The sequence below is a fragment of the Oreochromis aureus genome, linkage group 2, assembly GCF_013358895.1.
Source record: "Oreochromis aureus strain Israel breed Guangdong linkage group 2, ZZ_aureus, whole genome shotgun sequence".
NCBI lineage: Eukaryota > Metazoa > Chordata > Actinopteri > Cichliformes > Cichlidae > Oreochromis > Oreochromis aureus.
In genome coordinates, this window is record NC_052943.1 from 14,718,411 (window position 1) to 14,734,306 (window position 15,896).

Consider the following 15,896-nt stretch of genomic DNA (forward strand, 5'->3'; position numbering starts at 1 on the left):
GTGTTTCCTCTGATAGGAGGCTTTGGCTGTACTCCCAGTTCTTTAGGTAAACTGTCAAATAACAGGGTTACCTTGAGAGGAGCGCACTAGTTTTGTTTGGAAAAGATGTCGTGAGTAAGTGCGTTAAAATGACAAAGGAATGACGTCTAGGCAAATAAAAAAACAAACTTTTAACTCAGTTGTTCAAACCTTAAATTCTAAATGTGCAAAATTATAGTCGATGCCAAATATTAAGTGGATATACTAAACGAGACCTGTATGGCCGTGTACGAATGATGATTCAGTAGGATGTGCAGGAGTAACAGTGCATACATTTGCAAAACTTGTTAGCCTCTTATCACGGGATCAAGACGATAAGAACAATCTAAGTCTTTAATCTGTCCTACTGCACGTCTCAATGTGTCTGTGAAAACAGGTGCCATGGACTGTTTAACCCATCACTCCAGGCTAACACTTTTTAGAGCCATTTTCCATCTAGTTAATACCACTGCGGCCTCAGATAATGTGGAGACTTGTTTAAAATATGAATCTGACTTCAACGGTGGCAGCGGTGAAAAGAAAACAGAAGTGATGAAACTAAGATGTTAAGCCATTGGCATGAATACCGGTAAGAGTTTGCTTTCACACTGAAAGGACGAGTGTGGAGAAATATATAATTAAGTGAACTGCAAAATCAATTCAGTGGTGGCACTGGGGTTTGCTATTTTATTACACAAATTTTAAAACGAGGATTCCCAAAAGATGAACTTGGGAGGAATTCAAATTGCTTGCTCCCTGTTGACCATCCAATTTGAACCAATGGATTTGTTCCCAACTGTTTCACTGAAATGCAAATGCTTGTTAAGATGCCAGCTTGAGAGGGAAATAAAAGACATGCCCCGGGAGAGGTGCTTACTAAGGCTCTTTTCAGTGTGATGGCCTAGATATTATTGCCTCTTAATATTGCAAGAAAAACAAAACACTCGAGAGACAAGCACTGCCTTAGCTGAATCTGATATCTCCTTCTAGAGAGCACATTTGAATATGAATAGGTGGAAGTATCTTTCTTTTCTTTCAGTTGTGTTCTTGTTTTTATTATATATATGTTCTCCCCTTGCTGGCTGTCAAAGAATAACTGAGGGACTTTGTGTTTTATCAGGGTGTTTCTCTGAATTTCTCAGTGATACAAGATACAATAACATCCTTTCCCTTCAGAGGGCTAGCACATTGGTTCGCGAACAAAAAACCCCTGGAAGTACAGCAAAACCACTCACTAAAACTACTAAAGAATCGGAAAAAATAGATCAATTACAAACTGATGATTCTTGTGACAAATTAATGGAAAATGCATGGGCTGGCCAACATTTTCACTCTGTTGTTTGTTCTTTTATTGCTGAATTTTCAGGGGATCCACCTAAGTATAGTGATTAAGAAAAACTAAACTTTAACTTTCAGTTCATGGAAAAGTACTGTGGTGACAAGATGAGATAACTAATTTGTTGGCTGTTATAGATCATGGGCATTCTGATACATGCAGGGGCATGGTCTTGGCTTATAATCGCTTGATGTGCAAAGAAGAGTGATTTAAACAGTGCTTGAACAACAGTTTGCTGTACATTTGCTGTATATGTACTTGACATGAATTGAGGACATTGCTGTCTTTTCTGTCTGCAGTTCAGCGCCTTACTTTGCTAGGTAACATGATGACATCATAATATATTATGCATAGCAAAGGTACTGTTATTAAATTAAAATTATATTTTTGTAGGTGCTGCAGGTGCATGAATGCTACAAATTGTTAATTGTAGTTCAATGGTAGGTGATTGCTAGGCAACATGATGGCATCATAATATATAATATAGATGAGAAATGCCAGGGGACTAAGAGACCTTTGTGCCAGTTTTGGTAGCTCAACTACTAATCATGTAGGCGCACTTTGCAGGCAACACAATATATTTGCTGTATTATAGTAATATGCTCACACTAAATCTCACAGCTTCCATTTAACAGCTATTTTTAAAAGTATACTTAAACCAGGAGTTCTAAAAAAACATCCAACGGAAAAATGAAAGACTTATAAGAGCTTCTTGTATGTATATGGTGTCCCTGCTATGAACTGGCATGTGAGTACCCAGCAGCAAAGTAAATGCTAGACTATGCTAAGCAAGCCAAGGATGATGGATCAATAAAAACATGAAGGTCAGACTGAGCAAACGTGTGGAAGTGAGAGATGGAAAAAGACACACGACACTATGATTTCTAACCAACTCCTGCAGTATATATTATATATATAGCAATTATTGAGGCAGGCCACTGAGTCACGCTCAGTTGAAATGGCTGATTTTCTTCATTTTAATGTCAGCTGATGTTTATTCTATGCAGTCAGTTGGAAAATACAACAAAGGATACACAAGAGCCTTTAGTCTTTAGCCTCATCAGAGGTTATCAGAGGGTTGCTGGGATGTCTGTGGGCCTTTTTTGGAGCACAGTTGCTCAACAGTCCCGGTGCCATTTCGGAACCCTGCATTTCATGCTATGCATCACTTAATGAGTGCATACATGTTGTAAGTGATGCCTGCTAAGGTTTAGACAAGGGTTTTGCTGCTGCTGCTTACACTTCCTCTGGGTATCCACGTCTGCAAATGCAACTGGACTTGTAGACCTTTTTAGACTTGCTTTGCTTAACACACAGCTGTGACTTGACACGTGAGAAGGAAGATTGAGCAAACTGTCAGTTTTCCTGTTTGGCTCAAGCATTTTCACAGCAAAGAACATTGATTTTCACAAAAGAAAACCTCCTGACCTTCACCAACTTCCACACCGTAGGCTCACAAGTAAGGTCGTGACCTTAAGTATTTCTCTCTCCACCGAGTACGGTGCAGGTTCCACTTCCCCTAACATGACACCTTGCATTCTGGATGGAAATAAATAAGTCTTTGTACACACTGCAGGCCCCTGAAAAACCTGCGTCAGGGATACGGATGGCAGTCTGGATGGAATCTGAGTGTGTGTGGCGTGCACTAGCACATGAAAGTGAGAGATAATTGCAAGGGCCAGATGAAGAAAGGGTAGAGAGGACAAACTCTTTCATTCATTAACGTTCCTTCCAGTCCCACACTGTTTTTCTTAAGTCAGGGTTCTATCGCTCTGCTTACGAGACAGCTACAGCTACATGTTTTCCAGAAAACCGCTGAAAACATGTACATGTGCTGTTTAGCCTAATCCCAGATTGTGTAAACAACACAGCATGCAAACATAATGATGAGTCTGTGACTCACTGGTCTCCATGACTCCATACTGGAAGGAATGCAGAAGGAGTTCATTTAATGTCACTGGTGCTAAATGCCCCTTGCGATGGCACAGTAATATGACAGGGGAAGGAGGAACAGGGCTAAGTTAGATACAACCGGTCCAAACTGCTCTTATGTTACAACTGCCTCATTTAAAACACCGTGGCACAAAGAAAAAAGAAAAGAGGTCTTGGACAGGATGCATCTTGTTACTGTAGCTCATTTGAGACTCACTCTCAGTCTCTCTCTCTCTCGCTTCCTTCTCTTTCTCCCTCTGCTGGGGAGCAGCCAGCAACAATCACAGACTTACTGAAACTTGGCACATATATTCATTTTTCTTCTTGCTCACTCACAGCCTCTTGACTGCCAGCAAGGCACATTGAGAGAGAGAAAAAGTGCTTGGCAGAACAGGTCCACCTTTTTTTCTTTTTATTCCACCAATGTTGTCTATCAGAAGGCCCAAACTAATCCTCAGTGCAGCATAACTCTCTTTTTTTCCCAGTCAAAGTTATAGTGAGAAGTGACTAGATTTCAAAAGCCACGGCTGGGTTGTACTTCATCAGCTTTGTTTTGTCATAGGCTGTGAGTCACTGTGTGCTGTCACCACAGGAAAAAAAATGGCACTTTACAAAGTTTCCACTGCATCATTTTTCTTTGCCAGTTTGGTTAATTCTATTTTTCACTTCAGGCTTCCTTGTTTCTTGTGCCCACTCGATTTTCCTTTTTCACAAAGCCCGTGTTCACTTATGTACAAAGCCCTGAAGTCAAAGAGTCTTTGGGAATTTGGAGGCACCAGTTACAAACAGGAAACATATTCACTATATTACAGTCAGAGTTGATGGTTTATGTAAATTCACTAGCATTTTTTAAAGAATATATGCTTTAAATTTTAATCAGTTTCAGTTACATTAAATTTAATTTTATTCACTGTATGTTTTTGTTTCTGGTTCATTTATAGAATAAGATTTTACTTGAATGTTATTTGAAGCAAATGCATTGCACTACATCAGGTGCATGTTGCCCACCATGTTCTCCATTCAGTTTCTATCTTGATAGCTGCAGACAGCTATATGAAGTGTCCTGGGATTTTTTGTTATCATCTCATTGCCATGCAAAGACTCAATTTCCATTTTTCTATTTTCTTCTCCTTATCAAATTCAGGGTCATGGAGGACTGGCGCTTGTATCAGCTAACACAGAGAGACAGCCAACCACTCACACACCTACAGCCAATTTGGAGTTACCGGTTAACTTAATGTGGATGTGTTTGGACTGTGGGAGAAAGCCAGAGTACCTGGAGAGTACCCAAACAGACACAGGGAGGGCCCCAGCCAGCCAGTGTAATCAAACCCAGGACCTTCTTGGTGTGAGGTGATGTGCTAACCACCATGCTGCCCAGGACTCAAATTAATGATGCAATTACAGTAAGACATGAGCTCCAACATATAAGGTGAAAGTCGTTGTGGTGATGTGCTCAAAATGAGGGAAATACTTTATAAAGCATTAATTAAACTAAATGTTAAAGCACCACTTAGGTGTGATGGGTAGCAGATGTTGGAGATGCTCATATAAACCTATTTCACACATATATTCAATTAAATAACTGTTTAATGTGCAAAACAACATAATAATTTCTCAATCTTGTGTTGCATAACAGTTTGCTGTAAGTTCTTTGACCAAAATTAGTTTCTTTCATGCTTCTTCATAACACAGACACTGCTGTTTTTCCATTTGCATGACAGGGGGAGAAATGTTGGGAAAATGCAGGGATTTTAAATTACACCTCCACCCCGAGTACTCAAAAATGTTTACTAGAGAGCACCAAAGTGCAGTCAGTAAAGGAAAACACCGTCTGTTGCCAAACTCCCAATGTCCAGTTACTTCAAAAATAGAACATGTGATTGGTCCTTGTGCTGTAACCTTTCCTGCGTCCTGGAAGGAAGGGCTTTACGACCTGCTGAGGTTCAGAGAAGAAACTGTTTTCCTAGAGTCTTTAAGAGCAGTTCTCAGCATTGGGATGTGGCAACACCCTTGTTTAACTTTGTTTGATGCTACCTCCATGCCTTGCAGGCTTAAAGACATTTTAAAAGGTTTGTGTAAGTGTGTGTGTAGGGGTGTGCATGTGTGTTTTTGTTAGGCTGTACACAGTTGTGTTTCCTTCAAGGTCAGAAAAGGTGAGATCTTAGGTGATTCTTAATTTTACTGCTTTTCAGTCTTTTTTCTGTGCAATTGTGACTATATGTATCTGTGTGTGTGTGTGTGTGTGTGTGTGTGTGTGTGTGTGTGTGTGTGTGTGTGTGTGTGTGTGTGTGTGTGTGTGTGTGTGTGTGTGTGTGTGTGTGTGTGTGTGTGTGTGTGTGTGTGTGTGAAAGCAGTCAGGGTACATCATGTGCTCAACCTGCATGTGAACAGTACCCAGAGAAAATAAGATAAGACAGTGATAAACCTGGCTCAGACCCACTCCACAAAAGCACTGTTGGGCTGCATTGTGTAGCCAACTGTTGTTGTATCCCACATTGCGTCAGTGTGAGATACAAACATGTAAGATTATGGAACAGCTATGCATGGAGAAACCAGTCGATTTAACATTTGAATTAATCTAAATTAAAGCCAGCGTACTCCAGCCCTTTTAACTACTTCAGAACAAATGTGAAAAATGTGAAAATTCCCGAGAACTTACAAAGGCCTTTTTTTTTCAGTTTGGATACAGTTTAGATACATAAGGATGTTCTTTTGGCTTTTACACACACACACAAACACAAACATACATACAATACCTCTTGAATTTCAGACAAACTATTTGTTTCTACTGATCTTTCTTTCAAACTTAAACTTGGCCCTCAGCAGCAGGGTGGGTTCCCACAGTCTCACTTTTCATGCAGAGATTAGAAAGAGACTGGGATTCCCATGCTAATGAAAATAGGGCAGAATGAAAATTTTACCACCCCCCCAGCCAGCAGCTTGTTTCGCTCAGCCTGAGTGATGTGGAGAGCACAACTCTACCAACGCCTTCATTTCAGCTTCCCTCTATCTACATTCTGTTCCTTTACTAACTTGCTGTACAACAAGATGTTTTTGAATCACAGTGCACCCTGGCTATCAAGCATTATACGGGCTATATTACAGTTTAATGTCTACTTAAATTGTATAATTATTATATTGACTGCCTGCGATACTGTGACTCACACTTAAGTGCAGAGCTGTGTGTGTGTGGGTGAGTGTGTGATGGCAAGTGTTGACAGGCTTCCTTATTATCTAATTAGGCGCCATAGTCATGGTCCAAACAGATAAGGCACGGAGCGCAAGCCATGGTCACTCCGCACACCCCCCGCCCATCTTCCGGCACACTTATGTAATTCCTATAACTGCTATCTGGAATAACTAAGATGAGGAATGAAAGAATGAAGAATATGACAGAGGGAATAAACAAGAATAAATAGGGAAGAGACGCATCAAATAAAACAGGCATCAACAAAGACAGCTGCACAAACTCAAGAATGACTGAAGAAACAACTTTAATGGGTGGGTGGTACTGTTTTTAAATTCTTCCTGTTATTAGTCACTATGAAAGGACAGCGATTCCTGTGGTTCTTCTCTGTCTTCCCTAAAATACCTAGGAATATGTTTTTAAACCATATTAATGTGGCGATGCTAAGCTTCCTGGCATTTATTACACATATTTTTTTTAATGAAAACAAAACACTGTCTGTATATTTGGTCCTTGGATATTGGATAGTTGGTGATTTATAACTGCAGCATCATTGTGATCATGATCTAAGCAAGTCAAAGAACAATTCCAGTGGTTTTACACAGTAAATCACATCTGGTTACAGTTTACATCACTGACAGGCATTTCATAACTAATGAAGCTTGTGCTGTCATTTTAAAATTGCTTTTTCATTCTTTTCATTTGTGTTACATCAGAATGCTCAGAGCCTGACACAGACTTGAAACTTGCCCAGTATAGTTGATTTCTAAAATTAATAGACATAATTCCTTTTTAGACTATCTTTCAGTCACTGATCTTGATCTGATCTGACTCAGATGACAGTATGTGTTACTTATAGATTTCTAATCCAATATCTGGTACATGCTGTATCTACACTCTGTGACACACAGGACAAAGAAGCTTAGCTGGATTTTGCTGTGGTGATGTGTCACCCAGCAGCATAATGCTATGGGTCATCTTAGTGTCCTGCAGTCTGCACGTGGATAATGCTATGGGTCACCTTTGCGCCCTCCATTGCCAGGGTGCTTATGTGTGCGTGTGTTTGTGCTGTTAGAGTGCCTTGTGTCTCAGTTCTGTGGAAAATCTGAAGCAATCAGTTAGACAGCAGCCTCAGGACACCTGTTTGCCAAATGTTGAAAAGTCTTCAGACTCACTCACTGACAGGAAGCATATTTATTCACACAAAAACGAAACGCTTTTTATTTATTCCAATATCAGTCTCCAGGTTCTTTGCATTAAGAGAGACTTTTGCAGCAAGCAAAACTCAATGAACAGAAAGATATCATAATAAACATCTGATACACATCCTATGTTTGTATTGTTGCTAAGGACAACTGAAGATGAAACCACAGCAGTGTTGGTAAAGAAAGGCCCGCGCAGCAGAGGTTGCATCAACCTGTGGTGCAGGGTGTGTCTGTGGATTTCTGAGTTAACAAACACTGATCTCTCTCTGCTGAAAGTGTTGGCAGTGATGGAATTTATTGCACGCGTTTATGTGTGTTTGTCTGCCTATTCTGGGAGTTGCATGCATACTTCACTGTGTGCAGTTTTCACAAGGATTAGCAACTTGATTATCATTTTTAATAGAGCATTGTCATTTATTTTATATGGGCAGACACACGCACACACACTTGCAAACAAACCACTCAGTGATGGTTCCAGACCTTCTCTGGCAGAGCACCCAAGGCAGCCTAACAACACAGTAAGGTAGTAAGTTGAGAGGTCCATTAAAAAGTCATTATTGTCCATTTCTCTCTAACCTGGTCCATCAATAAAGAAATCACAGGTTAAAACATTTTTCCAATGTGTATGAGAAAATCTGCTGGTATCCAATACTGTGTCTCTATCTTATGTTCCCAGAATTGCTTATTTGCTTCCAAGACATGAGTGGTCAAAGTCTACGTTATACAGGAAACCCATAAAACGATAGTAAAACAAAGATGTTTTTTTTAATTTCCCTTTATTTTGTTCAATTATTAATAACTTCCTGTAGCTATAGAAAAACAGTGTTACCTCTCCTACGACAGCTGCACTCTGCCTATATCTTATATCCACTAAATGTCAACAGCACTGCTATTCTTAGCTAACCATGTTTTGTCTTAGTCCCAGATGCCTGTCTGACAACCTACTTCAGACTCTTTCTCTTCCTTTAGCTCTCCCTGCCATCACTTCTGCACCCTGCATTTGTTCGAGATTTGATTGGTGATTTGTGAGACTTTTGGTTTGTTGCAAAAAAATTTTTTAAATTTCATTAGAATTTCTGTAATTAGAAAATCTTTAATGTGGGCAATACAGGGACAGTTATCTCCAGCAATTCATACACTATATCTATCTGTCTATTATACCTTCATGGAATTTCTCTGTAGCAGTGAAAGAAATGTAGAATTAGATTTTAAATACTGTTACAGCAGCTTGTTTCACTCTGATCACGAGGCCTGTTACAGCTTGTAACTGTTTATAAGACAAACATGTGTTCTAGGTTCAAAATTTCCCCAATATAATGGTGAACTGGTAAATGGCACTATCTACACCACCACAGAGAAAAGAGAAGAAACACTTTTTTTCTTTACCTCATTCTACATCCTCAACATTGCTAACTCAGCTCTGTGGTTCTACATCACCACAATATTATCTGCAGAATAAATGTAAACACACAGGCTTTGCAATAAGAAGGTACCTTTTTATTGTAAAGCCTGCAGATGAAAATTTATTAAATAATTTGACTTGTCTTGATGTTTAATTAAATGTCATTCAGCACCTCATCCTCTTTTCCCACCTCCTTATGTTGCTTATGTCCCGCCTCCTTATGTTGCTTATGTCCCACCTCCTTATGTTGTTGTAACACAGTTATTGTGTCATGTATGTGTATGTCATGCATCTGACATAAACATCACATTTCAATCATGTCTTTAAAGAAGCACAATAAAAACAGAGCATGGTCACAGTGCATATTGTTTTCCTTGCAAGACTAAACAAGCAACGGAGCATCCTGCTCTACAACCACTGAGAAGAAATCCAGTTTTGGAGTTAAAATGAATGAAAATGTATCTTCATATTCTGCTGAAATGTATAAGAATCGATCCAGTGTTGTGTAGAAAAACAGCAATTTTCCAGACTGTGATGGGACCCTTTATTTGGCTGCAGAAGCCTCTCCAGGCATGCCTTGGTTTTGAGGTTATTAAATCTTAGAAGTAAAAATAGGCCTTAAATCAAAAAGAAAAAAGTTCTTGTAGCAAAGCTACTTTGTGGTTTGTATGTGAATCACAGACTGGAGCTTTCATGATCAGCAGGGTGTCTGACACAGCTGGATCCCGTCTCCACTCCACATTGTAGGAGGGCTAGGTTAGGTTCAGCAGTCAACTGGACTTAAGCCGACTGCCAGTGGTCATCTTAGGCCAAAGTCAGAAACTTATAACAAGCTCTAAGTATTCAGGGCAACAGAATGTCTGAAGGATAAATAGACAAGAACAGAGAGTCAAACTCAGACAGAGGTCACAATCTTATCTTCCTACCTTTTTATGTACAAGCACAAAATCTGTGAACCTCACCTACAATCCTGTCATAAAGACTGATGGTCATTTCAGCCTGACAAAGCAATCACAGTGTTTTCCAACCAGACTGGAAAAGTCTTCTCTTTTTTTCAGTCAACAGACCTGAACAAGAAGATGAAGAATGTCCCATCCCTACACAATCGGGCACCTCCTTGTTTCCAAGAAGTTTTTGCTCCTTAAAGCTAAAAGGTTTGAGAAAGTCAGCCTAACCTTGCTCTACCTAATAAAAAATTTCATAGTCTGTCTTCAAATCTTGCCTCTCCTTCAGCCCCGTACTTTGGCCACAATCAACTATCTGACACTCTGTGAGTCTTTTGTGCTGCCATTTTTTTTCCCTTTTCACCTCCCCCTCTTGTTTTGACGGCTTAACAGCTGACTAGTCACAGACCTGATGTCCTACGATAAACGTTTGTATCATCACTGCAGGCTCTTCACCCCCCTTCACCCTGGCAAGTGGTTTTTAATAGCTGCTAAATACTGACTGACTGGCAGTGCTGAAGGTGTGCGACAGTGCCTGTCTCGTTCCAGCCAACTGTAGCCCACTAAGCCTTAAAATAAATCAGCACATTTCCTCTCATTTTATCCGGTGGATATCACAGATCCACCCCGCCCCCCCTTGGGGCTTTCTGGCTCTTTCTCAAACACCAAATGAGACTTGTGACTTAAAATTCTCCTCTCGGGACATTTCCGTAACCCTTGAATCATTTACATAACACGTCTTCTGTCGCCTCCAAGAGATGCCCTGTCGTGCTTCCACGGGCCATGCTGAACATTTTATTCTGTTAACAAGTGACAAATGAGAATGATAGCTGCTGGGCAGAATGACCACCCAGTGTGAGGTCACCGTCTAAACTCGAGCCAGGCTTTAATCAGACACCAGTCCTTCCCAAAGCGAATACTTGAAAAATGCATGAACTTCTGCAAACCTCAGCTCAGCAAGTACATGTACGAATGAATCACTGCTCCTTTCCTTTTGCGCATGAAAAAACCTGCAAAGGTTTGAAATCACTGTGTTAATCCTGCGAGGAAGTCTATGAAAGCCACATGATCCATGTCTGTGGTTCTCTCTTGAGAAGGGAAGGGTTCGGGAACAAAGTGTTCAGGCCAAAGAGTGCTGTCAGACAAACAGTTCAGCTGGCACAGACAGACATATGGTCGTTCTGGCAAATGGCACAGGTGAACAGTTTGCCTCACAGCCAAAACATGTCAAAAACGATTGGCACTTACATTTACCCCACACCAGGGAAAGTCAGTGCTGCCTGTAATTCAGTCATCTCCTCTTAAAAGAAATCTTTGATCTTTATCTGAAGTGTAGACAACTAAACAGATTTCAGTACTGCAATGCTATATAAATAACAGCACTCATGTTTCATTCCTATGATTATTCTAATGAGTTGTATAACTGTGAAAGTGTTACTTTTTGTATCAGTCCGTCACACAAAGCCAGAAAAAAACTCTTGTGTAACACCTTTAGGAAACCTCTGCCAGCAGGCATTATTCCAGGTGTGATAACTTAAACAATGAATGCTTCAAATCATAATTCATCTGACCTATCAGTGTATTCTAGAGCAATGTTGAAAGTATAATATAGAACAAACACACACTTCTTTAGAAATGCCATCATGTGTGGCTGTACTCTTTAAACCAGTGTGTCTCCATCTATCATAATGGCACACCCTCGCTCTCATAAATAAAGAAGGCCCACAGAAAGAGACCAGGAGCAGTGTCTCCTAAAAGGTGTTAGAATTAATAAGCATTTACACAGTGGTCATTTTTAAAAAAAAGTGGACCTAGTGGACATTTGCAAAATAGTTTATATTTGATCCAAAGCTAGTTCAGTGCATAAGGCAGAAACAGTTTGCACAATTCTAACAAACTTGAATATTTGGTGTGACTACTTTTATTCTTCAATTTCTTTAAGTAGTATTCAGGAATACTTTTAAAGGCCCAAAGCTCTTCTTTGAATGTTGACTTTTCTGTTCTCTGTAAAGATGATCCCATACAGCTTCAATAATTGTTGAGAAGTTTTCAACCAATGCTTCCGTTTGTGCAAAAATAACATTTCATGCTTGTGTAATTGTCAGTATTTTTCATCAGTTTAAAAAAAGGGCACAAATTGTCTGTTCTTGCAACAGGCTGACAGTAACGAAGTGCCTAAAGATACATTTTAAAAATAGTTCCTTTTCTAAGTTGTCTGTTATATGCAGACACAACACTGATTCATCCCTTGAGATCCCTTTTTTATGCCCGAATGATTCATAGGTCATGATTCGCGTTAAGTGGTTTAACAAACAAAATGGGGAAAAAAATTGCTTAAAATGACCATGTTTAAGGACTTTACTGAAAATAAGCGAAAAAGTAGACAATTTCCAGAGAAACGTTTTGAAACGCCTTCAGAAAGCCTCGAGAACTGTTACCCAAGACCACTTTAAAAATATTACAACAAAGCCTGGCTCCTTGGAAGCAAGATACAAAGAAATGAGGGTGACTCAAGACTTTTCTGCTGTACTGCATAATCACTTCATATTACATGACACAGCCTTACCGTTTATATTTTTTTAGAGCCAACAACTACAAAATCTGTATATTTCTTGTAAATGTCTAATCGTCACTGTTATCAGCCCCATCAGCTGCAGTGTACAGTGAATGCTTTAACTTGTTTTGAACTCCCAGTCTGTACTGTAATCATCACCGGACAAGAACTGCCTTCCAGCATACGGGAAAGAAAAAAAGGACAGGCTTATTTTGATACTTTGTGCCAGTCCAGCTTCTGGATACATTTGATAAAGTACTGATAATGCTTCTTGGCCAGAACACATTATTGATAAGATAAAACCTACAAGTAATCGCATACGTAACAATAATTACCTTGAATGTGTTCACTCCAGCCAACCTTAATTAGGACAGCCATATTACATATATAGTCAAAATGCCAGTTTTTGTGTTTCCTATTCATTTAAACTTAAATGAAACCAGTGGGTTTATTTTCATTTAAAGTGTTGCCTCACGTATTTAGTTTGAAAGTTGAAGCTGCAGCATTTTCTGTTTTCTTTTCTTCTATCAAATCGCAAAAATTCCAGTTTTAATGGAACTTGTTTGTTTTGGGTTTTTTTTTTAAATATAATTATGGTTAAAAAAACAAGAAAACATTTTCGGAAATTTTTAAAAAGTAAAAGTCTGCAAGAGTGACTTCAAGAAAGTACAGGAACTCGCACAAGTGGAAACAAAGGCCAACCTTTATCAAGATTCCATCTGTGCACCGGTGTGTCTCTGACATATACACCAGAAACGCATAGCTCACATAACTTGCTCACACGAAGGACAGCAGTAATAGCTGGCATTCAATGGTGGCTCTTCCACTGATAACACGTTCATATTCTCTTAGCATTCACTGGTAATCCCCATAGATCTACACATTTTATGTATCAGACACCCAGATACACCGTATTTAATCGCATATGGCTGGCTCAGGTTCAGTATTTCCGCAACAGTAAAACTGTAGCTAACTGGAAAGATGGTAGCTGTTAATTTGAGGCTGAAGTCATTTGACAGTAGCTGCCAAACAAACCATCCAACTGGCAGCAACATTGTAGCAGGACATTCTCTTCCTCGCAAACAGTGCGGCGTGAGCTGCCAAACGCTGTTTTATAAACACTATTTGGCAGAGACAGTGTAGGAGCCAGGCCAGTTTTAATTGACCTCTAGCAATAAAAGATCATTTTAATTGAATCAATATGACAACAAACTGCTGTTTTAGAATAACCTTGTGTATTTGCGAGGCATTCTTTTTAGATTACATTTTGTTTACCTTTTTTCTCTGGCTTTTTTCCCCCTCCACACAGTATTGAGTTGTTTTGAAGTTGAAAGCTTTTTTTCATCGTGATGAATCTTGAAAGACTTCTTTATAAGAGTTATGTCGTATAAATAGTAATTGTCCTCAAATCTTAACATCACAGTGTTAAAGCTGAACAGGACGTGCACATATTATTGTCCCAGTTATGTCATTTAAATACACCCATTCCAGTAAGTAATCTATTACTGCAAACATTACGCTACATTTACCACCTCGTTTAATTAATCTAAATGTGTTTGATTTGATTCACTTGATTTAATATGCAGATCAATAGGTGAAATCTCGACTTTGTATTGAACGCGCCTTAAGTGAGGTAAAGAAATGAAAATATTCTTAAGTTCAAAGGAAAGCTCTTTGAACTAACCAGATAAGAATGTACCTGTCTGATAGCCAAGCTTACCTGTGAAAGAAGAGCAATATAGACAGCATGGTCTGGTCAATGTTGCTGTTGCAGATCCCCTCATTGAGCAGGAAACAGGGGTCTCTCACGACCGACTCCAGGGAGTCCTGTCTCATGATGTTGTTCAGCTTGTCCGTGTTCAGGTTCTGGTACATCAGCTGGTTGCGGAGCTGGCGGAAGTGATTTACAGTGGGGCTTGTGGGGCTTGCTGGCAGGCCTCCTGTAGTACCAAGGCCCTGAGCTGGGCTGCTGGATAGGGATTCATCACAGCCATTGGCCAGGTCCAGACAGCAACTGCAACAGTCCAGGCCGATGGGCGAGAGGCAGTCGTCATCTGACATCTTGGAGTGCAGCTGGATGAAGAGGAAAGTCGCCCAGGGCAGGTGCAGAAATTTCAGCAGAAAATGACAGACACTGAGCTTTATAAATAGTAGACAAAGTGAAAGACACAACAGGGGTGTGTTCCTTAGCTCTGACAGAGACACTGGCAGGTAGCCTGGGCCAGTCTAGTGTACCGTCCTGTCTCCACTGCGGGGCCAGGAGGGCTAAATGGCAGGTTGAGCTGCTCCCTGAGAAGTGCACTCACGCTGGGCCACTCTGCCTGCTTCTATCTCTGGGTTCCCCTCCTGTGGCTCTGCTGCATTTAGCCTTTTGTTCGGGGCCGACGCTGCTGCAATGTGTTGCTACTGTGGCAGGAAAAAGAGTGAACGCACCACACACACATACACACTCACTCACACCAGTTCAGCAGGAGTCCGCTTGAAAGCAAAACCCAGAAGCTGCTTATCACTTTTTTCTCTGGACTTTTTTTTTTCTGTGGTTGGCGTGCTTAGAGACAGAGGGAGGGAGTAAAAAGGAAGGGAGGGAGCATGGAGGAAGGGAGGGAGCGATGAAGGCAAACAGGGTGGGGAAAAGCCTGTGATTGGTAAAAAGCAGTGCTGGTGATTTACTGGGCCCTCCTCTTTTCTCGTTCAGTTTAGTCATGCGTGCACCGGGAAACAGAGAGGGGTGACACCGCAGAGCATGCTTGAGACATGTGCAGTTTCACCGGCTCCACCCTGCCATTATGACAGCCGAAGGAGTGGCTGAGTGAGAGAGGCTGCAGGAAGACACACAGAGCAATGATAACATGTGAGAAGACATTGACATTGACTTGCTAAAACTGTGTTATACATGCGTCATTGATTGTGTTGTGTTTATTTGCTTTTATCCACTATACAAGTCTCTGTTAAATTAGGTTTCTCAAGCAATACCACTCTTTTCAGGACTTCCTGGAGAACACACAAAAATAAGGCCCAAATAAAGACTGTGCAAAAATTAGAAACTGCAATTACTCAGTAAAAGTGTGACTGCAAAATGTTTATATGTTGTCTATATGTTATTCATTGTACGTGTTGTTTGAATGTGACTCACTTCTTGTCCTGTGTGAAATGCCTTATGCAACATCGGTCAGCGTGAAAACTAATGGAAGCCAGAATATAAATGCAATATAAAAAAGAAAGTAAACAAATCACATGAAATTCAAAATGCATGCTGCGTTGGAGTTTTTTCCTGCAAAGTGAACAAAAACATTATCTTATCAGGCCTCCCAATGT

At 40.2% G+C, this 15,896-nt stretch overlaps 1 protein-coding gene across 1 annotated transcript in view; it reads right to left on the reverse strand.

Moving 5' to 3' along the window:
- The window catches only part of tsc22d3 (TSC22 domain family, member 3), a 42,617-nt gene extending 27,506 nt beyond the window's left edge, over window positions 1-15,111 (reverse strand). The window contains exon 1 of the mRNA XM_039618926.1: window positions 14,302-15,111. Within this exon, the coding sequence (XP_039474860.1) occupies window positions 14,302-14,642 (341 nt within the window). The 5' untranslated portion in view covers window positions 14,643-15,111. The remainder of the gene's footprint in view (window positions 1-14,301) is intronic.
- Window positions 15,112-15,896: the final 785 nt, after the last annotated feature.